Below are 25012 nucleotides of genomic sequence, written 5' to 3' on the forward strand. Positions count from 1 at the left end.
ACAGAATTCTTAGTTGGAAAGAGTGCGGGACGTGAGGGCGGGGGAGAGAACTGGGGATCACGAGTCCCTGAATTTCCCTCGGCCAGACTTTTTGAAATCAATTCCGTTTTCTCCGGACTTCACTCCCAGGCGCCTGAGGATTGGCCAGCCGAGGCTGAAACTCCACCTACGCCTTCCACACATCTCCTCCTCGCAGCCTCCTGCCTCGTTCACTAGCTCCAGTGCCATGCCCGCGGAGAAGGAACGCCTCGGAGAAGGAACAGATTTGGGGCGCTGCAGCGTCTCTGGCATGCCCTGCCCCGGTCGGGATAACGAAAGTTCCTGGCTCCGTCGCCCCTTGCTGCAGCTCTTCTCTCAAAAACTCAAGCTTCTTTAGAAATCCTAGCACGTCGGTTTTTGCAAGGAAAAGGTAAAAGCTTAGTTTGTGTATGCGTGTCACAAAAGTTTAGGGTCGTCATGTGGGGAATGGATGGGGACGGCAAGAAAAAGAAGAGCGCGGGAGAAAAGCCCCCGGGAGGGTCATGAAGGAAACCGGGGGGAGGAGGTAAATTATTGGAGAGAGAAGGGGATAGGCGAGGGAAACGGTTGGGGGTGGCTGACTGGAAAAGGAGCGAGAAGAACGGCTGAAGAAAAGCGGGCCGTTTTGAGGACGTATTATACTATCAACTACATCGTGTGTGAAATGAGACGAAATAGAAGATGGAGAAGGGGGAATGTGGGGGGAGCAAAGGAGGAAAGAAAGACTAGAGAGAGAAGAGTGGGGTGAAGAAAGAAAGAGGGGGCAAAGAAGGAACCGTCCCACAGCATGAAACAGAAAAAAAGATGGGGTGGAGGAGAGTAGGAAAGGGACCTTGTGATTTCCAGTCTTAGTGGCACCCATTTCTTCCTTTTCTTCTTCAGACATTGAAGAAGAAAAAAGTGTCTTTGATGTTAGAGACCCAGACTGAACCTATCTGGGGTGAAAAATTCCACTAGTGCTCTATATAAATATCTCATTCTTCCAAGGCTCCTGAGGTTGGCCTTTTTCCTTCAGAAAGTAGAGATAGGAAAAGTCTGAGGAAATCTAGTGGAGCCCATTTTTCCAGCCTGGACAAGAAATGTCAATAAGTGAATCTTCCAGGCCTCTGCTTGCTTCGGTTTCAGATTTACCTGTTGCGTTTTTATCCCACTCCTCCTTCAAGGAGTTAAGGGAAGCAAACACGGAGTTCTCTCCATGCATTTTAGCTTTTAAACAACCCTCTAATTAGGTTGAGACAGAGTGATTTGAACCCAGCTCCCTCCCTCACCTAGTCTAGCACTCTAGCCACCACACCACACTGTCTGTTTCCAGAGGTTCCAACTGACAAGGTTTTTATTGATGATCTGTGCTTAAAACACCTTGCATTGGAAATTCCAAATCTTCACATGAAACATCTCTTTCGTTATCTGTAACTCAATAGTTGTAGTTCTGTTCTCAGACTTTTTAAAATTCTCTTTTCCTTGGTGTACCTGCCCTTAGGAAGCTAAATTGGGGCCTTAAGTCCTGGCAGCTTTACTCAAACAGCCAACTGAATCTTTTCTTTCCATTTCTTGTTTGAGCTCTTCCATCAAAGAGAATACATTTTTCTATTGATGATAATCAGCTGAAATCATTCTGAACTTGCCAGATGAATTTTTAAAAAGGCTGATGTGGTGCTCTGGTGACACTAAAAGAGGTACCAATTATGATCTGTGTAGCTCTAGTCTACAGCAAGGCAGTTTAAATGTAATCCACCTTGAGTCTCAGTAAGAAAGGTGGATTAAAAATAACATAAGGAAATAAGTACATAAGTAAATGGAGGACTTCTAAAATAAGGGTACAGTGTCTTTTGTTTTAGAAGTCCTCCATTTGTGTACAACCCTGTTTAAAGGATATAGGAAGCTGAAGGGGAAAGATGTGACCATTTTCTGGTCTCAAGTCTAACCTCTCTTTAGGAATCCTGTAACAGGCAGGATTGGAATGAAAGGAGGCTGGATGCTCAAGAAATACTAGAGAAGTGCCAGGCTGCAATCCTACAAACACCATTTAGGAACAAGCACCACTGAGCAGACGTGCTTAGGATTGCAGATGAATAGACTGACGGGCAGATGGAGGAACAGAACAAAAGCTATTGTACGTCTTTTGCCCAGATCAGACAGTCACAAGCTTTCTTTAAACAAAGGAATAACCGCGCTTGACTTATACATTTGAATGAGTAGGAAGGATTTTTGAGTTCCTGGGCAGTACAGTTGGCTAGAGACTTGGCTGGGCTAGGCTGGCAGAAGGAAGAAGGATCAAAGCCAAAGATGGAAGATAAGGAGCTCTCTGAAGCTCATGGTACAATGTGGCTTTGGCATAAGCCTGAAGTCTTCCAGCTGCAAGGGAAGGGCAGTGCCTGCTCTTGGCAAAGGGGCAGCAAGTTCTAAAGGCATTACAATTCCTACTTTGAGCTAAGGGTAACTGTCAGAGACTGAGTGGAGAAAAAAGGCCTTTACACAGGCTATTGCAAGGAACAGTTCATCATTTGGGCAGGATGTCCTCTAGAATCTTTTCTGTTCTCTTCCCCTTTCCTTCCTCCTTCCCGTTATCTCCATGGTGAAGCTTGTGAGCCCATTGGGCATCAATGAGACAGGGAACATTGGTGAAGGGAAACTAGGTTAGAAAAGTGAAATGGGAAGAAGTGTACCCTTTATGGCTTTTGAATGTTATAGGCCCCTGACCTGGATGGCCAAGGTTAGTCCACTCTCATCAGATCTCAGAAACTAAGCAGGGTTCACCCTGGTTAGTATTTGGATGGGAGACCACCAAGGAAAACCAGGATTGCTGTGCAGAAACAGGCAATGGCAAACCACCTCTGTTCATCTCTTGCCTTGAAAACTGTGGGGTTGCCATAGGTCCATTGTGACTTGAAAGTGGTTTTACATGTGCAGGGGTGGAAAGTCTTATTCTTTTAACAGGTTTAATATGCAGAAATGGGTAAAGTTTTCAATGCAACAGAGCTAAATAACATGAACTGATGATTGCTGCAGATAAAGCTGATATTAAAGGGACAGCAGTTTAAAAGTTGGCATCCGTAGGTACTGTTTATGAATAGGCCCTTGCCTCATAAGCACATGATCTAAAAAACACAAGACAAAAAAGGAAAGGGAGAGGGAGGTCAGTGTTTGTGCTTTCTCTCAGCCTTTACAAGTTTAGAGGAACTACATAAACCTGTGTAGATTAGAATACTAGGAACACCCCCCCCCCCACACACACACACCCCTTCCAAGTTTCCTGCTTTAGCTGCCATATTGGTAAACCAAAGTCTTAAAAGTCAAAGATATATACTAAAGTATTGTAAGCATGTTACGCATTTGCCAGTTGGCTACCCTTGAAAATGTCATAAAGAAAAGGTTAAGTCGGAAACTCTACATTAACCAAAAACAGATGCAAAAGAATTAAGGGCTTTAATCGTTTATTGCGAAGAGAGAATTTTGTAGATGTAGCTTTTCTCTGCTCTGCCATACTATTGCAGGAGGTTACAAGAGCCCGATTGTTTTTTTAGCAGCTAGTCACCCTGAGTTTCTACTTGAACCAGAATGTCTATTTTTTTAAAATGTGACAATTCTACTTCTCTGCAGAGCAAGTAGAATTCAAAAAGCATCTCTCCTGATCTTTTGCTGTTTTGGGGTGCTAAAGTCTTTCAACCCGTGGTCCACAACACATGAGCTATGACTCTGTGATGGATTGCAGAGCCTCATCTGCTGGGTTGTGAACCTGTCTGGAGCTGCAGGTTTGTTTGCTCCCTTTTGGCAGGACCTGTAGTTAGTGGATGTACCGTACTGAAAGCCCCCAAGCTCCTGCGTCTCTCCGCTTGCATGCTGAGAGGAACAGCAAGATGTCACGATGAAGTCACTCAGTAGTGGAGATAATTCCTCCATGGCTCTGACCTTTTCTTGTTTCTCTGTATGGTATACCTTCTGGTGCTCAGTTTGTGTTTCCTGTCTCCAGCTCTCTTGATCTGCTACTCACAGTCCAGGCCTTGACACCAGTGATGCCGTAACTCTGGCTTATCATCTTCCTGTTTTGTGACTTTAATGTCATGTGCTTGCAGCTCAGTGTGTTCTCTGGGTCTGGAAAGGTTGAAGATCACTGCCATAGGCAGTGGAGAACATCTGTGGTATGTGAAAATGTGGTCTAAGGGGAGGCTGATGAATTTGCATTCAGGTTTCTGGCATGGCTGTTGTACTTTCAGAAGACTCAAACAGAGAGTTCAGTCTTCACAGCATATACTATAGTTTTGGAAAAAGATTTGGCTTTTGAATTTCTGCTTGTCATGAAGTTGTTAAAGACCCAGGAACACTACTAGAATAATGGGGCAACCCTAATTTATATTGCATATATTTTAGATTGCCACTATTTTTCTTACAAGGATGCCGTGCCTTTATCATAGCTGCATGCTGGGTGGTGTTCAGTCATTATATATGCAGGAGAGAGTGGACTACACCTGCTGGATTTCTGTCTTATATGCAGCTGTAAAAAACATAGGACTCTTGTCAGAAAAAAGATGGCAACTGTACTATTGCTTCTGTTGTGATATTCTTATGATTGTATTTTTATTATGTTTTTGATTTCTTTGGGGGGAAATGGTGGGGTAAAAATTTTAGAGGTTAAATAAACACTGCACCTCACGTTCCTCGCAGTCCCTGTTCTTGGGAGGAACTCTGAATCTTCCAAACCCGATATGCTGCTTTTCTACATAGGACTGGTTCAGTCATTACTTTCCACTACTGACATCTTCAAAGCCATATCTGGGAAAGAGGGGAGAAAACTGGGATGCGGGGAACTTGAGTGTTTGTCATGGGGAAATGATCGGTTGGAAGACTAATTCAGGTAATGACCAGATAGAAGAATTTTGCAAATTCAAGGTAATTCACTTGCATCTGAGGTTCAGGTCTTTGGCATTTTTATCACCCTGCTTTCTTGCATACATTGTAAAAAAGGGGGGGATGCCATGGAGTACCAAACCAGGAGGATAAGAACACAAAACTCCTGCAGTAAGAATTAAGGTCACACAACCACAACCTTTATTGGCATGTCAGAAACAAAAGGAGATACATTAAAATTGGAGGGAAAAGGCATTAAGAAAAAAAAAACACAGAGCTATCTTGGGACCAGCCAAAGCAGTAAAAGTTAATTGATAGCTTCCCTGATACAAATTGCAGACTGAAGAAAACAAGCAACGTTAGAGGTTATAGGAAAGTTGTGACCAGATAATAGACACTGGACCTGAATTAAGGTATTTAAAGTACACCGTGCAAATAAGCAATTTCAATGTATGATGTAAACACTACTTACAATTCAATCCAGTACAAGATAAACAATGCAATAAGTCTTACATAAAGTGCAAATGCAAGATGCATATACAATTCTTACAAAGTGCAACCATACAATGAACAATTCCTTCCACAATATTGCAATTCCAAAATATATATGAGGTACATTTAAGAGAAGAGAGTGTCCTTCCACTACCCTACTGGGGTGTGGCACAGTCCTCAGAGCCTCTGCAGGATGGGTTTTAATCCTCTGTTCTTCTCAATAAGAATTGGTGAGGCAACACTGTAGAGGAGGGCCACCAACATTGGTGTAGGCAGGGTCCAAACGCTGCTGAGAACCACTCAACAGGCGCTAGCAATTCTCCTGTTTCGCAGGGCTTTATCAAGAGGGTTCAAATTCAGCCAATTTGCCACGTCTGGCCTTCCAGTGTATTCCTTTCTCCACAATCAACATCCACAATGGGTTCCCAGATACAACATTTGACCGATACATATTTTGGAATTGCAATATTGTGGAAGGAACTGTTCATTGTATGGTTGCACTTTGTAAGAATTGTATATGTATCTTGCACTTGCACTTTATGTAAGACTTATTGCATTGTTTATCTTGTACTGGATTGAATTGTAAGTAGTGTTTACATCATACTTTAAAATTGCTTATTTGCACGGTGTACTTTAAATACCTTAATTCTTACCTCAGGAGTTTTGTGTTCTTATCCTACATTGTAAAAAAGGCAGAAAGAACATCAGAACTGGCTTGGGCCTGTGACACAGGTCATTCATCGGCAAATACTGTGACATTTTAGAATGATCTTTAAAAATATTATTCCGAATTGTTTCACAGAGACTATAGCATTTTTTTAAAAACTAGCCAAGCTTCTTACCACCCACCCACCCCAATAGCAATGAACAGCCATTACAAGAAGCCATCTAGAATGGCTTCCTATACATCTTGTGTTGTATTAGGATCTGGGAGAACCAAGTTCAAATCCCTACTCTGTTGACCTTGGGCCAGTCACACATTCTTAGCTTACCGTACTTCATAGGAGGAGAGGAGAATTATGTAAGCCAACTTGGGTTCCCGTTGGGGAGACATGAAGTACAAATAAAGTAAATAAACATCTAACACCTCACATCGATCTCACCTTATCTCTGGGGGGCTAAGGGGAACATGGTTCTTACTTTATTTTATTGTCACAATAACTGAAATGTGGTGCTGGAGGAGAGTTTTTCGGATATCATGGACAGCCAAAAAAACAAATAAGTGGGTACTAGATCAAATCAAAGAACCCTGTGGTGCAGAGTGATAAGCTGCAGTACTGCAGCCCAAGCTCTGCTCACAACCTGAGTTCGATCCTGGCGGAAGCTGGGTTCAGATAGCCGGCTCAAGGTTTACTCAGCCTTTCATCCTTCCGAGGTTGGTAAAATGAGTACCCAGTTTCCTGGGAGTAAAGTGTAGATGACTGGGGAAGGAAATGGCAAACCACCCCGTAACAAAAAGTCTGCCAAGAAAACATTGTGATGCGACATCCCTTCATGGGTCAGTAATGACTTGGTGCTTGCACAGGGGATTTACCTTTACCTTTAGATTAAATCAAGCGTGAACTCTCCCTAGAATCTAAAATGATAAAACTAAGGCTATTGTACATTAGTCATATCATGAGAAGACAAGATTCTCTGGAAAAGTCAATAATGTTAGGAAACAGAGAAGGCAGTAGGAAAAGAGGAAGACCTAAAACAAGATGGCATGACTCAATAAAAGAAGCCACGTCCTCCAGTTTGCAGGATCTGAGCAAGTCTGTTAATGATAGGACGTTTTGGAGGTCTTTCCTTCATAGGGTCGCCATAGGTCAGAGGCAACATAATGGCACATAACACACACACAACCCTGTGAAATAGGTTAGGCTGAGAGAGAGTGACTGGCCCAAGGTCAGTCCATAAGTTTTGTGGATAAGTGGCCAACACTCTAACCACTGCACTACCAAACACTCTGCTATGTAGAAAGCTCCTCCCTTTCTGTGAACTTATGTCTTCTGTGTCTAAAACAGGGAGCAAGTATTACCCTCCCATCCTGAAAACAAACAATCCAGCTGGTAACTACCGTAAATTCCAGTTGGAGGGTTTTTCCCCCTTTTTAATCTTTTGTTTGGCAGTTTCTAACCCTAGTAGATAAGAGGGGCCCTGAGTGAACAAACAAAGTCAGGACAGGGAGGGAGACGTGGCACTGGCACAGAGGAACACAGCAATTCGTGGCCAAAGCTGTGACATTCTAGCCTGCCCTGGCATGTGCTCTTTCCAAGGTGATCCATGAGATGAAGAACACAAGGAAGGAATGGGAGATGGAGATCTTGGGAGCGGAAAAACAGTAAGAGGAAGCCTTCTTTTGATATTGTAATGGAGTAAGAGGAAGTCTTCATCTGATAAATAGTTATAAGAGCATGCTCAGAACTAAAATGGAATTATGTATGAATTTGCCATGTAGCAGCATTTCAAATCTGACCTTATAAAATGTTTAAAATTGAGCAAAAATAGATAACATGTAGGACCATCAGGCATGACTATTTGTACATGGTTGGCATAGTCCATATAAAAAGCTTGTCATGTATGAGACAGAGAGATCCTGCCCCACAGTGTTGCTCCTTCCCCCACCAGCATAGAAATTAATCCACACAGATTTTGTGACCCCAGGAATCAAAATTCCCAAGGTTGGAAGAAATTGTGGGAGGAAGACTGTGGGAAAGATCCCAAACCTTGTACCAACAGATCTTGAAATCCATTCCTACACGACCTTGACCCAGTTTCTCTTAATGTTAACCTACCTCACAGGGTTGTTATGAAGATAAAATGTGAGGGGAGGGGAGAACCATGTATACTTTTCTGAGTTCCTTGGGAGGAAGGATGGGATAAAAATGTGACTGATACTTTCGTTCAGCAAGCTATTGTGTCCCATTAGCTATGGGAATCCTTGATTTCAGCCAAGAAGTTAACTTACCGGAGCCCCAGATGCACATCTCTACCCCCCGGCATGATAGTTTAGTGCCAAACCAGAAATATGAAGGAAGTTACTCCACTTTCAAAAAAGGTGCATTGTCTGAATGGGAGACACACACCCTCCAAAGCAACACTGCCCAGTTTGCACAGCGCAAGATGCAGCCACAGCTGATTGTTTTATTATCCCTGTGTGCTGTGTAGATTGAGGACATTTATGTTTGTGGGAAATCAACTACACCCATTCCTGCATGATTGACCATGAAAAAAACAAACCTGGTGCAAATGCACTGAAGTATTTGGGAACTGTATACGCAGGCTACAGTTCTAGAGCCTTGCCATTCCACAGACTATAGTAGATGATCCTTACCACAAGTAACGTAAGACCCAGGTAACATTCATTTTAAAATTGAACAAGAATGGGCTGCATTAGTTCCAGCCACTGAATTGCTGCCACATAAGGAAAAGCAGACTCCTGAATAAACTCTCATCCTTTCCCCACAGAGGCAGGATGGCAGAGTTCTCTCCTCCATGCTTTAGCTGCTGGTTCACATTTGAGTATGTCTTGACTTACATGTGGCTCAGAGAAAACAGCTGCGGTGCTTTAAAAGGAGTGCTTGGGATCTGGGGCTAATGTGGGGAACACTCTGAAGCTGGCCACTGGTTTGTCTTTCCTGTAGTGTGTGCAACCACACAGGTACAAAGAAATAGGACAAACTTTCTTGATATACAATCCTATTTCAGCTGACCGTCCTGAGTTGTGGCACATAGGTGATGAGGAAACATGTTTACCTAGCAGGCACTGTCCCTTCCCTGATGCTGCTTAGCCAATAGTGTTGCGTAAACAGCAACCATTACTACACTTTAGCATGAAAAAGCAGAAAACATTATACTCGCCTTTGCCACCTGGTGGGGGAACTAGGGAAGGGACCCTGCTTCGTGGAACTTGTACCTCTGCATTAGCACAGCACAAAAAGTCCATTGTGTCTTCATTGTGGATTTGGCAAGTACACGAATGCTGTCTCGCTTCTGGTGTTACCTTCAGAAAATCTGTTTGGGGCCTCACCTTTTGTTTCTGTGTTTTCCACAGTGCTTTATGGCAAGAATCCAGGATCAAGGCATTTGACCTGAGATTCCCATTCTGGCTATTGCGGCCTGCTATTCCATCTGTTGGCCAGCTCCCACACTAGTGCGATGTGGGATGAGAAAAAGAGAGAGAGAGCGGAAGAACAGTCAGCAGATTAACATTAATCCTGCAGCTTTGCTCACTTCCAGCCAGACAAGAACAGTCGCCGGACCAACAACAGACTCCTTGGTCACCATTTCACTCCTAGTCTGAGAAGGAAGTCCAGGATTGTCATCCACATTCTGAATTTCTGAAGGATGCAGCCTACAAGCAACAAATCAGCTTGGTAGCTTCATGAAAGTTGTGAAAGGCCAGAGCATAGCAAGATAAAGGAAAGGGGTGGAAGTTAGATTCGAACTCCCTTTTGGAAACCCAGAAGTTCCACAACAGGTTGGTCTTGGTTCTTCGAATAGCCCAGAAGAAAAGAGGCAGAAGGGAGAAAGGATGGAGGGGATCCCGGAGTCTGACTGATCACTGAGACTGTACCCCTCATCACTGCTACTACCAGAGTGGAGCCCATCTACTTGGAGGGACACAACACAATTTTTGAAAGAGGACTTCAGAGAGGCTGAGAGATGAGTCTTGGGAAGCTGCCAGTAATGAGTTGGGTGTCCGGCTCCCATAGCAAGCGGCGCTTGAAAGGAGATTTGACACCAGACATGATCAGTCCACCATTGGGGGACTTCCGCCATACCATGCATGTGGGACGTGGCGGAGATGCCTTTGGGGACACTTCCTTCCTCAGAAACCATGGTGGTGAGGTAGCCAAACACAGTAACTTCTTTGCCCGGACACTGAGGCACGTGAGGAGGAGTCCATTAAGGAACCGGGCAAGCAGAAGCAAAGATGAGGCCTCACCAATACCTCCTGCCATCTCACCTATAATCAAGAATGCTATATCACTACCACAACTCAATGAGGGTAGCTATGGGAATGATGGCCGTGGTGTAAACTTTGCCTTCAAGAGCACACCCAACAGCTTCTCTGATTATGGTAGGTAGCCCTTGAGGTAGGTCATCAGGGTTGATTAGGTTGTCTTTCTTTTAAATGTTAGGATTATATAGTGCTATCAATGTGCATGGTGCTGTACAGAGTAGAAGAAGACAGGTCCTTGCCCCCAAAAGCTTACACTCTAAAGTCTGAAATAAAGAATATAACAAGAAAGGTAAAGGTAGAGAAATACAGAAGAAGGAAAATGTTTCTCATGCCGAGGCTTAGCTTCAGTGAGAAGGGGGACTAAGTAGCCGTGTCCAAGGCTGAATGGCAATTGTGCCTCAGGCCCCTTTATTGTGTCTCATGTTCCTAGATGAACATAGAGATGATAACTCCAGTTAACTCTGTTTTACACGTGCATATATGCACGAAAGGAGCAATCCTAAGTGGGTCTATTCAGAAGTAAGCCCATGTGATTCCGTAGGTCTTGGTCCCAGGGAAGGCTCCTTAGGATTGACACCTAATGCATCTTTTTTGAAATGTCTTGAGATTTCTGTACACTTTTGGATGACCAGTGGTACCAAATACGTTTGCGGGAAGCATACTGAACTTGATATAATCCTCAAAGCCCTGTTTCATAATAAGGCTGGTCTCTGCTGCACTTTCTTTGACTCCACGAATGGATCTTCCGTGATCTTTTACTCATGACGTAATCCTTCAGCTTGCTGCCCTGGCAAAACAGTACTTTCAGATAGGGCATTCTGGCTCCGGTGTCATTGCCATGGCCTATAAACAACAATGATAATGACAGCCTGTCAGAGTTATTCCAGGATCATTTTAGGCAAACATGTCTGTGGTTAGGGCTCAAGGTCTTCCAGGGACAGTAAGACAGAGTCTGTGTAAGTTGTGGCTTTCTGGCTGCGATATAACTCTTCAAGGCTCCCAAAGTGCTTTCAAGTGTCCTTTTTCTTTAATCTCAGCCGAGTATCACCAAAGCATTTACGAATGTTTCGTTCATTTCATCTCCATCTTTGTAACGGCTGTTAGAATGTATTTTGAATCTAATGGTCTTATTGTGGAAAAGTACAAGTAGTGATATTTTTGTCCTCTCATTCAATCCCAGAATGCATTTTGGCATTCTGGAATTATAACAAGAGGCCAGGAATAAGTACATAGATTCTTTTTCTGATCTATTGAATTCCCTACAGTGGATTGAAGTGGGATGTTTGGTTAAAAAAAATCAAAAGTAGCAGCAGAATAAATGTTCTAATACATATATACATATACAGCAGGCTAGAAGAAGGCATAGCAAATACCATGGATGTGTGCAGGAATCCTAAGCAGTGCAGTTCTAAACAAAGCAGTTCTAAACCTTTCTGTCCACTGTAGTCAGTGTCATAACTCTGCTTAAGATCGCGCTGTAATAGTGGCCACAAACACCTGATGGCAAACTCAAGGTCAGTGCAGTGCATAAGAGTCTGATACACAGTTTCCACTGCTATGGCTTCTTTACTGCCCCAACACTTTTGATTCTTACCTACTACTTTGTGCTATTCCCCTTTAATCTAACGTACTACCAAGTTTGTAAGGCTTCACTGGGGTTTCTTAAACAATGCTACTCAACAAGAAAGAAAGCATAGCTTTGCAGGAGATGGGCAGATACATCAAATGAGAGCTCCTTGAAAGGTCTCGGTTTCTTTCCATGATAATGAAGAACAAGTTCGGCTTGGCAAAGGATCCTGTGCAAGCTAAGTGAGATTACAATTTGTAAGGAGAGCAGAACAGAGAAAAAAAATCTTAATCTATTATTATTATTCAGCTTTAACTACAAAGCATCCTAATGCTTTTGGGTTTTTAAAATGTATTTGGCTGGTGATGTGAATGAAGACATTTGTGAAGATTGAAAATTGAAAAATGTTACTGGCATTATCCTCTGCATGGGTCCAGTGTTGGTAAGAGGGGCAGGGTAATAGGACAGAGAAATAAGTCTTCAGTCTGATGCACATTTACTGAACACACTTGCAAGTAAATACATAGAATCAAGCTTTACATCTCTTAGTTTATTAAATATGCTTGCATGTGTAAAGTGATATTTACTTGTTTGGAGGCTGCCTGTCTTATTTGTCTTGGTCTGGGGGAGGGGGATTAGTTTCCAGTGTTAAATGCCAGAAAGGCAGCTGCTGAGAAACAGTTACGTGTATTGGGAAAGAATTTGCAACGTGTGTGTCAGAGCAGACAGTGGGAGAAGGTGCTTATGGGTTTGGGGTGGGAGAACAACAGAAGGATTGAGAAGAGAGCACAGACCACAACAGAGTAGAGCTCCTCCAGTGCTCTAGGCTAGCCCTGAGCATTGATTAAATGTATTGCTTGGCCCTTCAGGTGGCAAACCCAATATTCTCCATTACCAGGCACAGCAAAAATATCAAGCACAGGTCCAGTGCGAGTTTAAAATTTTGGGACATATTTTAACAGCTTCAGCACAAAAGGTACTTTCTGTAACTGCAGTAAATATGCATATCTAGTGTGAAGGGTTCACACTGCAGGTGGGACTAGGTAGGAGGTGAAAAGCAGCCTCTGTTATGAGCTCCTGTTGCTGCAAAGCAGTTATTTCCCAGCTGCTTGGCTTGTCTAGCCCTGCTAGTGCCCTGGCTTTCCTCAAGACAATGCTGCCCTCTGTTGACCATAGTGAATCAAGCCGTATACACTTTTCCTCCCTTTCAGTGCTTCTCTTTTATTCCTCATAATCATTGGGGGTTTTTTTGGCTAGGCTGATTGCAGCATGAGGAAAAGGTAGGGCAGGGGACTATGGTCGTTTTGACTGATTTCCCCATTCTCTTCAGTTTGTCTAGTCATTGCTCAGGTTACACATGCCTGGTGCATTGAGAGATTTGTTCTGCCCTTAGTACAATAGGGTTTGTAAAGGACTGAAGGATGCTCACAGAGGCTTTTAGGTAAGAGAGTCAAGGTCTATATCCGTCCCTAATCTAATGCTTCCTGAGTTTTATGTTGGGGGCATTGTTGTGTATGAAAGGGGGTGAAGTGTGCTTTGCAAAATTAAACCACTACATTGGACCACACATCACTTTAGGCTTCCTGGGCAGGGAGGTACCTGGCACTATTGATTCCCTACTCTATATCAACAGATAAATACTGACTTTGTCCTATATCTGAGTAAATATGTCCCAAGATAATCTTGATTCAGCCTGCTCTACACTTGAGAGGGGAATCCAGAAAGCAGCATAGCTGCCAAAAATCAAGGCCCCATCCCTGAGAAATGACTAACGGCACAAAGAGACGGGCAGAATATGAGGAGGCAATATTATCTGGGCTATCCCACAACTGCAAGAGGGATGTCTCTGCATTGTTTTAAGAGCAGGTGGAGGAACTATATAACCCTAAGGATCCGCCTCCTCTGTGCTTTGCTCATGATGCTGAGTGTAAGAGTCTACTTCCAATTTTATTTTATTTTAAAAACTAATGCAGCTGTCAGATGACTGGGAAATACTGCCGTTAAACTTTATTAGCAGAAGATGGGACAGTCAAGGAATATGGGATGCCATAACGGTACATAGCTGTTGCATGTTCCCTCTGCTGCATCAGATGCTAATGTTGTTAGAGAGAGGGTTAGAGAGATCCTTCTTGCAAATAGCTCATCAGCCACTAAGCTGCAGCTAATTTGCATGTTTTGATTGCATACGGTTAATGTAACATGCACGAGCTTGGCAAATGTGAATGAACAGTAGCTTTGCAGAGTACTTACTCGGCAGTAGCCTTATTCTGAAACAGTCATCCTCTGATGCAAAGAGATTCTGACTAATCCCTTGAAAAACTGGACTTAGAAATCATGTCTGTTGTCAAACATCATAATTTTGATCTTCATTTGACTTGCTTCTTCAGTTTGAATTTTGAACCATTTTGCTGTCCCATGTGTTAATAACCCTCCAGGCATGAGGGACAGTAATGCTTCAAAAAATGAAAGCTTTAATTCTCAGAATTCTAACAAGAATGGGCAGGCCACACAAAATAGTTTTGCTCAGCCCTAGGATAGCAGGACATTAATCACTAATTCATCTGCATCTTTTTCAAATGGAGAAGAGACTAGTTCAGCGGTAGAGCACTTGGTTTGCGTGCAGAAGGCCCTTGGTTCGGTTCCTGGCGTGTCTCGCTAAATGTGTCAGATTTCTAGAAATTTCACAACCAGGTGTGGTGGTGGTAGAGGAAACATGCAATACTTTCTTATCATACCTAATCTTATTTCACTGCTTTAACTACAGAAAATGCATAATTTATGTTAACATGTAAAATACTACTATTTGGGCATATTAGTGACAATTAAAATTATAAATTCCTTAATCTTCTGCAAGTAATATATCCAATACCTAAGAGAGAGAGAGCTGCAAACGATGGTATCCTATGGGACCTTAGCACATGCATATTAATACTTGTCATCTGAGAGGCAGGAAAAAAATAAATGTATTAAAAAGAACGAAGTGTGGACAGAAACAGCCTTGTACTATCACAGGAAGCACGTCTACCAGCATGTCTCAATATTAAGCTAAATTTTATAACACTGAAAATAGTGAATTCTTTCATAATGTGTCATCAAACACATGATAGTGTATTAATTGTGAATAAAATCAGTCACATTTTAATAATAACCATATCCTAGAAAATGTTATATATATTTGCAGTATTTGCACAAATCATTATTTAATACTATGAGTGGAACCTTGTCTTTAAAAGCATTCCTAAAGAGAAAATGTTTTACTGAAGATTTTTTCCAGCGTTCACCAAAATTTCCAATTTTCCCATTGGAAAACGGGGGTGGGGTGGGGTGGGCTGTCCTTGGAGAAAAAAATCCCCCCCCACACACTCACCTTCATATTTCTATCTCTAGCTAAAGGATCCCATCTCAAGGAAAGACCTAGACCCTTTTCTGCCCAAGACCCTGGAGAGCTGCTGTCTGTCATAGTAGACAGCACTAAACTAGATGGACCAATGGTCTGATTTGGTATAAGGTAGCAAACTGAATTATTTAGGAGGGCATTTTTACAAAGGCAATAGGGCTTTATTATACCATAATGGTTCAGGAAGAATCCTTTAATGAAGAAAAAGAGACCATGGACTATGTTTCTGTGTATAGCGTATAATATCTGTTGCTGTATATATTATCCTGTTTTGTAATTTTTGCATAGTTTAATATGCCATGCATTGTTTCAACTTGTTCCAGATTTTAACTTGGTTTTAATTTCTGCAGTCCTAACCCTTATTGCTTATTGGATGTCCCAGCCTATTGATTGCATTGGTTTTACTCTATGCAATCTGTCAAATCTCATTGAGAAAGGCAAATTATAAACAATCTAAATAAATACATAAATTTTATGCTTAATATATGCCCATAGCAAGATCACTGTCCTGCGCTTGCACTTGGTTCTACTGCTGTTGCATAAACTTTGATCTCACTGTCAGTTTCCCTGTGTTTTCAGGATTAGAATCTGGATTCTGCACCATTCCCCGTGTTCCTCGCTCAGAGAAGACCCAGGACAGCTCCCATGCTAACGAATCAGCTCTGACTCGTTCAGACTCCTTGCTGTCTTTCCGTCTGGATCTTGGCCCCTCCCTCATGAGTGAACTCCTCCATGTCATCAGCTTCTCTGGAGACCTCAGTGACAAAGACAGGAGAGAGGAAGACGGCAAGGAAGAGGAAAGCAAACCTCCAGTGGGCAGTGACTCTCCGCCTCACCTAAAGAACACCTGGGCAGAGGACTCTTTGCCCTGGAGATCAGGGTCACTACATAATAATTGCGAAGAAAGCAAAGTGTCATCGGGCTTTTGGAGTCGCTCTGAAGCTAACTTGCCACTAGGACACTCTGTATGTACCAATGGAGATTCTCATTCCATAGAGTTGTCCCAGGAAGGGTCACCCTGTTCTAGAGGAAAGAGCTCTGAGCCAGGAGCAGCAGCTAATGAGGGAGTGTTGCCAAAAGAGATCCATTGGCAGGAGCACCAGAATGACTGCAACATGCAAGCAATAGAAATTGATCGTGCCACCAGGGTTCTAGCTTGCCATTATGGCCCAGGAAGCACCTACCACAGTCTGCAGCAGCAGGAAGACTCAGGAAGGCAAGCCTCATGGGCCAGCCCAGATGCCAACATATGGCACTCAAAGGTGGGCTTGGCAGTGCAACAGCCACACAAGGCTGGATGGCACCAAAGAACAGAAGAGGAGGAGGAAGAGGAAGAAGAAGATTTTTCAGGAGACTGTGCAGCATTTGCTAGAAAGGGACACAGTGATTCCTTTGAATATGTCGATGAGGATGAGGAAGATGAAGTTAAGGTCTGAGTAGCCATATGTGCTCTGTTGTGACTTTACACTGAGCTCCCAAGAGACATAAAAGTTAAAAGAAACAATGACAGCCGGCAGATTAAGAATGAACTCACAGGCTTACGTGTATTTGGAGATTTTCTCATGGGGGGCTCACAGGTGAAGGAGGCAGCTTGCTTTTCTCTCCTGTTGCGCACTGCCTCAACTTGGGGATTTTAAGAAAGGGTTGCGAGAAAAGCAGAAGTCAGGTCCTTGCTGCTGTTTTCCTGCATCCTCCTCTCTGGCATGCAGTCATCATTTAAAGACAGTAATGAGTTCGCATCCTCCTTCATCCCCATTGGCTGGCTGACTCTGCCACTGCAGCTTGTGCCATGCCACCCCCCCCCCCCACACACACATTGATAGAAAGATATCATTCTTGATCAAAACAGCAGCCAACAGAACCCTCTGCATCTGTGTTGCACAGTTATAGGAAGGGAAGAATTGGGGGTGGGGGGAGTAAATCTGAAATCTAGGAAGATTAGGAAAAACCACAAGGATGTGAGTATAGCTACATGTAACATTACCTACACAGCTGCCTGGAGATGCCCATTGCCAGAGGAAAAGGATCACCAAGGCTGTTTTTCCAGTCAGATAGATGGACATCAGAGCATTCGAGAAGTTCCCCCTCTTTTGCTTCTTGGGAACATCGGAACTAGTTTGGACCTAAAAACAGCTCTTGGGTATTCCATTCATTTCTCAAAATCCAGGTTAGACTAGGACAATTCATTTTGCATTCCAGTGAAGAAATGTAATTCAGGTCTTCTGCAAGTCATAACACTCATTCCATTCCAGGGGAAGCCTATCTATGACATTACATTTATTTCTGCTTCAAAGGGAATGCAGGGGAATTCAGTTCAGAAATCCTCTCCGTCAGCTGGGAGAGGGTATAGGAATCCAGTTCACCAAACAGCAGGCACAGAAGGAGGTCTCATTTAAACCGTACCCTGGATCTCTTACAGTAGGAGTAGGTAACGTAAGGCCCATGCAGCACAATATCTTATTTACCCATTTTGCCGCTAGCACAGCCACAGGCTGTTTGTTCTGTGGGGAAATGAGGAAACAGTCTTTCTCAGGCACGGATGGGTTAGATTCAACCCCAAGTCATATAATACTAATAATAACATTCAATTTATATACCGCCCTTCAGGACAACTTAACGCCCACTCAGAGCAGTTGACAACGTATGCCATTATTATCCTCACAACAAACACCCTGTGAGGTGGGTGGGGCTGAGAGAGCTCTGAGAGAGCTGTGACTGACCCAAGGTCACCCAGCTGGCTTCAAGTGGAGGAGTGGGGAATCAAACCTGGTTCTCCCATGCTGTTAACCACTACACCAAACTGGCTTTCTATTGTGCTCAACTATGTACAATGAGTTACCCCACCCAAGGAAATTAAATTAGGCTGGGTACCAGGGTAAGGGGAGTTTAAAAATGGATTAAAAACAATGTGAGTATGGGTGCTGACTGGAAAAATTGCCCAACTGGTGGTAACACGCAATGCGTCAGTCCAGAAACATACATTTGCCTCCTCCTCATTGCAGGTCTTGCTAATAGTCCAGTTATCCTTACTTGACCTTCAACCCTCCCCGGGAAGGTCACCTTCTCCCTCAAACACTCCTCCCAGGTCTTGTGTAGACACACCATCTGTCTCACCATATGGAAAACATATCGTCTCTCACTTGATAAATGCCGCTGTGACCACCTCCCAGCTGGCTCGCACTCCGCAGACTCTCCCTCCAGCTGGTTCTAGTAGTGCTCCCACCACTACTTCCCCATGCTGGAGGGCTATCAGGATTCCTGGGAGACAATCTTCCATGCTGTGCCCAGGAGCGTAATTCAACTGGGATCAGCTGTCCCTTCTAGTCCAGTCCATCATAAAGGGCTCCTTACCACAGCATGATACGTCAATCCATGATGCCGTAGCATCTACCAAGTCAGTTTGGGGAGTTCTCCATGCCAAGCTCCAGCCAACCAGTTGCAACTGCCCTAGCAGGGTAAGCCCTAGGCTGCCACTTTGTACTAACACGTGCGTTTCTGGCATCTTGTGGCATTCAGCTTTGGGACATAATAAACTATCTCACAGCTGCCCCAAAATTGGGGAGTGCACCCATTCACTAGGGCTTGGTAGCCCCATAGCCTTTTATGGTTAATCACGTTGGGAGGGGCAGCCTGAGCACACTTGGCCACTTGCCAGCTCTCACCTGAACGAGCATTGCCTGGCAGGGCCACAAGGAGGCAGTGATCAATGTAGTGGCTACCCCCAGTAACCAGAGCATTAGCTATTACGGAGTCATAGTTACATGCCTTAATGTACCTACCCTATGCTAAATGAAATTAATGTGACCTCTATGGAAATTCAAAAAATGCGCAATGGGGTGATACAGTCCTGAGTGGAAGTTTCATGGAGACAAAACTTGTCTAGAAATAGATGTCTAGCGTAAGCCTTTTCCTCAGGGCAGTAAATTATTGATGTGGCAATTTCAACATGGGGGTACTTTCAAAGGATCACCTTGTGGCAGAGATCAGTGAAAATCAAGTTGTGTCCTTTTTTCCAGATATGCTCAGCCAGAAATGGCTGATTGTGTATGTGGGTATGTGCGAGAAAGAGATGTTCCCCTAGCACAGCAACAAACTGAGAAGCAGACTCTGAGTCCATATCTCTCCCCCCACCCCCCACTGCATATTTTAGGAGATACACACAGCTCTGCTTTTTTCAACACCCCACAGCCGTCTGCATTTTTACATGGTCAGATCATCAAATTCTCAAGAAACTATTCAGATGAGAAACAAAATGGATGAAGTGGATGCCAGATAGCACACTGTTGGGGACATCCCAACCGTGAGGAAAGATTGTGCCACAGCATTTAATATGGCTGCTAGTAGAAACCAGAATGTAGCAGGGAATGCATTTGATACATACAAATGGATTTTTTTTAAAAAAAAGGAATATGAATTTGTCCTGATGCAGTTACTGAAAAATGATTCTATAAAGGCTCTTCACTGCAGGCTGGTCTTGTTCAGGCACAAAGCACCCACATGTTCAAAATGTGTGTGGGGAGGTTTAGAATCCTAATATCTGGGAAGGGGGACGGAGTCGAGGGGCAGTTTCTGTACCCCTCCATGAGCTCTTTTCTCCGCTTCAGTCCAGCAAGATGAAATAGCTTGAACTGTTTCCTCTCAGCTGTGTTCAAGTATGCACACTTTTTTCTATAGGCTCAGGAATCCTTGTCTGGTTTCCCGTCTCCTTAGTGGCATCTCTTCTGACTCGGGGTTTTTTAGATCACAGTGCTATATGTGTGTTGCCAGGTTGGATGCCTTCGGGCAACATGGTCTCTCTGGAATGAGGCAGTTCTCCCAACACACACACACAGGGCTTTGTGGCAAGGCAGAAATGGCTGGGAAGTGAGGTCACTCCACTGTCTATCACAGCACTCTGATTGTTCACAAACTGGCAGTGGCTGGAGGGCAGCCCATTCCTGTGTTCACTGTGCCCAACGAGATTGATGAGGTGGGTGGTAGCAGGGGAGAGGAAAGCAGGAAGTAACACAAGGGATATAATGAGCACTGTGGAGGAAGCCGTAGCTGACTGCAGTTCCCTGCTTCATGGGGTCACATGTTGACCTCATCCCACTGCCTAGGCAACATAAACTATTGCAGGTGCCTTTAAATAGTTTTTTTGGGGGGGGGGGGATACACCACATAGCTGGCTTCTATGATGTCTTTGGCTGGATTTTGGAAGTGTGATAAAAGGATCACGGGGAATTTCTGAACAATGGTTGAGATGGGGAGAGCAAGTCCAGATCCTTCACATTGTAGGGGAAAAGAGGTAGGGAGCTTTTCTGTAGCCCTCATTTGCAAATTCAGGATTTGCAAATCCAGCTCTTTCAGGATTGTCAGATAAGCTTCAAACCAAAGATCCTGCCCTCCCCCCCACCTTTGTATTCCTTGCACTTATTACTGTTCTCAATATTACAATTTTTTATGTAAACATATATGGATTGATGCTGTGATGGTTCTTTTCTGGGGATTTTGGTCTTTCAATTCTGCTGTAGGAGACTAGGATTTATAGCCCTGGATCTTAACTTCCCATCTCTGCAAAGATGGCTGAGTGAGGCGTTCCTCTTGCAGTTGCCTAGCAATGCAGTTTCCTTCCTGCCCAGACTGGGCTCGGGTTGAAGGAGTGATTAATCACTATATGAGACGACCAGATTCTGGGCTGTGTTCTGACTAATACTTGCACCAGAAGTTAGTAGTGCACATCATAAAAGCAAGAATAAAGGGAGATTTTTAATTCCTGTAGCAATGCAGGTAAGATAATTCTGTCCTCTACTTCTCTAGCCAGTCTGGTTAACATAATGTAGTTCTTGCTATCTATCTGTCTGACATGGTTTTAGCCCACCCTTCCTTTGAGGAGTTCAGGGTTGTGTAACTGATACTCCACCATTTCACCTTCATAGCAACTCCTATGTGGCAGGATAGGATGAGAGACCCAGTGTCGCCCAATGAGCTTCATGACGCAGTGGGGATTTGAACTTTGGTCTTCCAGTCCTAGTGCATCATTCTAACCAGTACACCACACTGGTTCCCACTGCCCCACTAGTATCTGATAAAGGGAGCTTTGACTCTTGAAAGGTAAACCCCGGAAATCTTGTAGGTCCTTAAGGTTCTACTAGGCTCAAATCTTACCTATTGCAGTTTCAGTTTGTTTCAGGCATCACCAAATCCCATAAGGGAGCAATACCTTTTCAACATCTAAAAGCCCAGATGTTTCATACTCCTGTTCAAACTGAACCTTCCAATATATCAAATCAGTATTTGTGCAAGAATTCAGTGGTATATTCAGTATTGTTGATATCCACAATCTGCAGAGGAAGAAGTATGTATGAAGTGGTAACACAGGCAAAGATTCACCTTCAAACAAGGAAGGCCGCAACTGAATGAAATTATATGAAACGAGGCAGTGCATACCGGTGCAAGCCATACTCTAATAATAGTCCTAGCACTCTGTCCTAAAGAGCAGCGCTTTCTGAAGCTTCATTGGATGCCTGCTAGATGCTGTTGGTGGCAGAGGATTGCATGAAGGACTCAAGCAGTCCAAGGTCATACAGGTAGATGTGCTAGTTCACAGAAAAATCCAAAAACAAAAGAGATGCAATAATATTTTATTAAGACCAAAACCAGAGGTTTCGTTCTGTAGCAATTCCACCACCACCCACTCAGCTTAAGTAAGATAAGATATGCCAAGGTCCAGTTAATGGCTAATCCGGCTGGAATTTCCCCAGAGATAAACAGAGGCCAAAGATGACTCTATCCCTTGATGTGCTTCAAAGCACTTTTAACACCTGGCTGTTTTTTTCTGCAAACTGCTGTGCCTGGTACCAAAACAAGTTTGCTGCTGTAGCAGGCAAGCTACCAAACATGTCAGCCAATGTGGTCATTCCTTGGGTGGAGACTGAATGGTTATTGCTCTCAGTAGATCAGAAGCTACATGGGCCCAACAGTACAAGTGGAAACTAAAAGGCCAGTAGAGACAGCATGGAGAAGATGAAGGGTAGCAGAGTGCTTCAAGGTTTGTTTATTTTATATAAAAGGAATTATCATTTTCTTCTCATTCACATGCAACTTGTTGAAGCAACAGTTTAGTAACATGTCTCCCAATTCCACACTTCATGTCTCTGGAATTTCTATTCCATTATAGCCAATAGTGTGTTTCCTTACATTGTGACATAGAGTGATTTTTGGTCCTAGGCTCCAGCCAGAAGGTTAAGGTGATGGGAAACTATGAACATGAAGAGTTTATTTCTTTAGAAGTTGCTTAATGTGATCCACTGGCAATACTATTCAACCCTCCTGGCCTCAAACTTCATCCAGCATCATTGTTCAAGCCATAAGGAATAAAAAATCTTGCTTACCCCTAATCCTAAATGAGGCAAACTGAGATTTGTACACAATAACAAATTTTGATATTGTGCTAAACCAGCATAGGATTACAAAACTCACTACCCTGCCGTAGTACTATTTCAGGGCTCACAGAAAAGAGTTCTGAAAAAAAGGAAAAATTGTGGTATTGGCCTATAGTACACATACCAGCCATTGTTACTCAGGCCAGTGAGAACCATGAAAAAAGAACAGTGAAGAGGCCAACCGGGAAAATGCCGAGGAGTAAGGGAGATGATTAACAAGAACTTTAAAGGTAAGAAGTAAACTTTTATTGGGAGCCAGTGAAGAGGTAGCAGAGAGATAGTAGAGGAGGGATTGCTGAAGACCAGTTTGCAGTGGCTGTATGTGACTTTAACACATGGAGAGAGTCTGGAAATCCACCTTAATTGTGGGTGTCAAGGAGTTTTAGGTAATTTTTCACCATTTTTTTTCTTGTATCCTACATGGGCCAGTCACTGGGAAGAAAGAAGCAGCTAGTTCAAGTGGGAGATTTTAAACACCATTGCAGAGCAGCAAATTGTTAATGATTACATTTACTATATTTCTACCAGAGAGAGATACCACCATTTTGGGCTGACTTTATCCTCTTGGAGATTACTCTCATTAATGGCAAAGGAAATCACTGCAATTGTCTTTACTGATGGCAGGTATTGTTTCCCCACTTTAGAAGAGCCAGTTTAGTGTAGTGGTTGAGTGCAGGGCTCTAATCTGGAGAGCTGGGTTTGATTCTCTACTTGAAGCCAGCTGGGTGACCTTGGGTCAGTCACAGCTCTCTCAGAGCTCTCTCAGCCTCACCCACTTCACAGGGTGATTGTTGTAGGGATAATAATGGCACACTTTGTAAACCGCTCTGAGTGGGCGTTAAGTTGTCCTAAAGGGCAGTATATAAATCAAATATGTTGTTGTTGTTATTAGAATTCAGTGTTATTCAGGCAGGAAGCTTCATTGGGTGTAGCTAGCTCAACTCTGTAGAACATGTATTCCATACCAAATTTACCCTAGTTTTAACTTCATTAAATGCCCCAATAGTTAGACTCGGACTTCTTGGTGATAAAAGCTACATAAAATTTGATGGGAAGAGTCATAGGTAGAAGAAAGGGAGGAACCTTTGCAGGAAGGGCAGGTAGTTCCTATCCACTCCATTCAAGTCAATTCCCTGGCTCAAATTTACCCATCAGATTTTCCTGTTCATGCTTTGGGTTCTGGGACCACTGGATAAGTTTCCTTAGAGAAGGCCTTCTAGCACATGATGGGCTTTACCTCTCAAGGTCAGAGAAGAAAACGTTTGGAAAGAACCTGGAGAGCTTCATCAGGAGAGCTTTAAACTGATGCCGCAAGGGGAAGGGGGTGATCAATATGGGCATTTCAATGAAGAAGTGATAACAGCAGGGGCCCACCTGGGTAGGACAGATCAAACAAAGGTACAAGGCTACAAGTGTCTATATACCAATGCCCAAAGTATGGGTAATAAGGAAGAGCTTGAGCTTCTATTGCAAACAGAGGGCTACAATATAGTAGGAATTACTGAGACTTGGTAGGATGATTCCCATGACTGGAATATGGGAGTGGATGGGTATGAGTTGTTCAAGAAGAACCAGAAGGGTAGAAGAGGAGGCAGAGTGGCATTGTATGTGAGGAGAAGGCTTGATTGTCAGGAAGGTCTGGAGAATGTGGTTGACAGCCCAGTGGAAAGTATATGAGTGGAAATAAGGGGAGGAAGGACAAAGGGTATTGTTGTTGAAGTCTGCTACAGACTGCCTGACCAGGGAGAGGAAATGGATGCTGCCCTCCTTGAACAGATTGGTAGAGTATCCAGACATCAGAACCTTATAAATTATGGGTGACTTCAACTTCCCCGATGTGTACTGGGAGACAAGCTCAGCAAAGCGACAAGACTCACGCAACTTCTTGACCTGCCTGGCCGATAACTTCCTTTTTAAAATGGTGGAGGAAGCTACAAGGGGCTCGGCCATACTAGACTTAATATTAACCAATAGGGAAGAATTGGTAGATGGGGTGAAGGTGGTGGAGACCTTAGGGGGAAGTGACCATGTCCTCCTTGAATTCCAGTTGCTGTGGGGGGCCAAGGAAGTTTGTAGCCAGGCTTGTAGGTTAGATTTTCGTAGGGTCGACTTCAATGAACTCAGAAGCTTGATGAGAGTCATTCCGTGGGGAAGTGTGCTGGAAAGGAAAGGAGCAAGTGAAGGGTAGGCTCTTCTCAAACATGAGCTTTTGCAAGCTCAAGCCCTCACTATTCCAGTAATATGGAAACATGGTAAGGGCTCCAAGAAACCAATGTGGATGAACAGAGAGCTCCAGAATAAGCTAAGGGAGAAAAAGGAAA

At 43.6% G+C, this 25012-nt stretch overlaps 1 protein-coding gene across 2 annotated transcripts; it reads left to right on the top strand.

Annotated features, from left to right (window-relative positions):
• Positions 1–220: 220 nt before the first annotated feature.
• CDC42EP1 (CDC42 effector protein 1) lies at positions 221–20749 on the top strand. Of its 2 annotated transcripts, XM_054988981.1 has the most exons (4): positions 221–409; positions 7614–7678; positions 9392–10420; positions 15847–20749. In XM_054988981.1, exons 3-4 carry the CDS (start codon positions 10003–10005, stop codon positions 16701–16703), a joined length of 1275 nt encoding a protein of 424 aa, XP_054844956.1. In that variant the 5' UTR covers positions 221–409; positions 7614–7678; positions 9392–10002; the 3' UTR covers positions 16704–20749. The 2 variants fall into 2 exon arrangements, with proteins under 2 accessions (XP_054844956.1, XP_054844955.1); XM_054988980.1 differs by lacking the exon at positions 7614–7678.
• Positions 20750–25012: the final 4263 nt, after the last annotated feature.

Source organism: Eublepharis macularius, chromosome 9 (genome assembly GCF_028583425.1).
Source record: "Eublepharis macularius isolate TG4126 chromosome 9, MPM_Emac_v1.0, whole genome shotgun sequence".
Taxonomy (NCBI): Eukaryota; Metazoa; Chordata; class Lepidosauria; order Squamata; family Eublepharidae; genus Eublepharis; species Eublepharis macularius.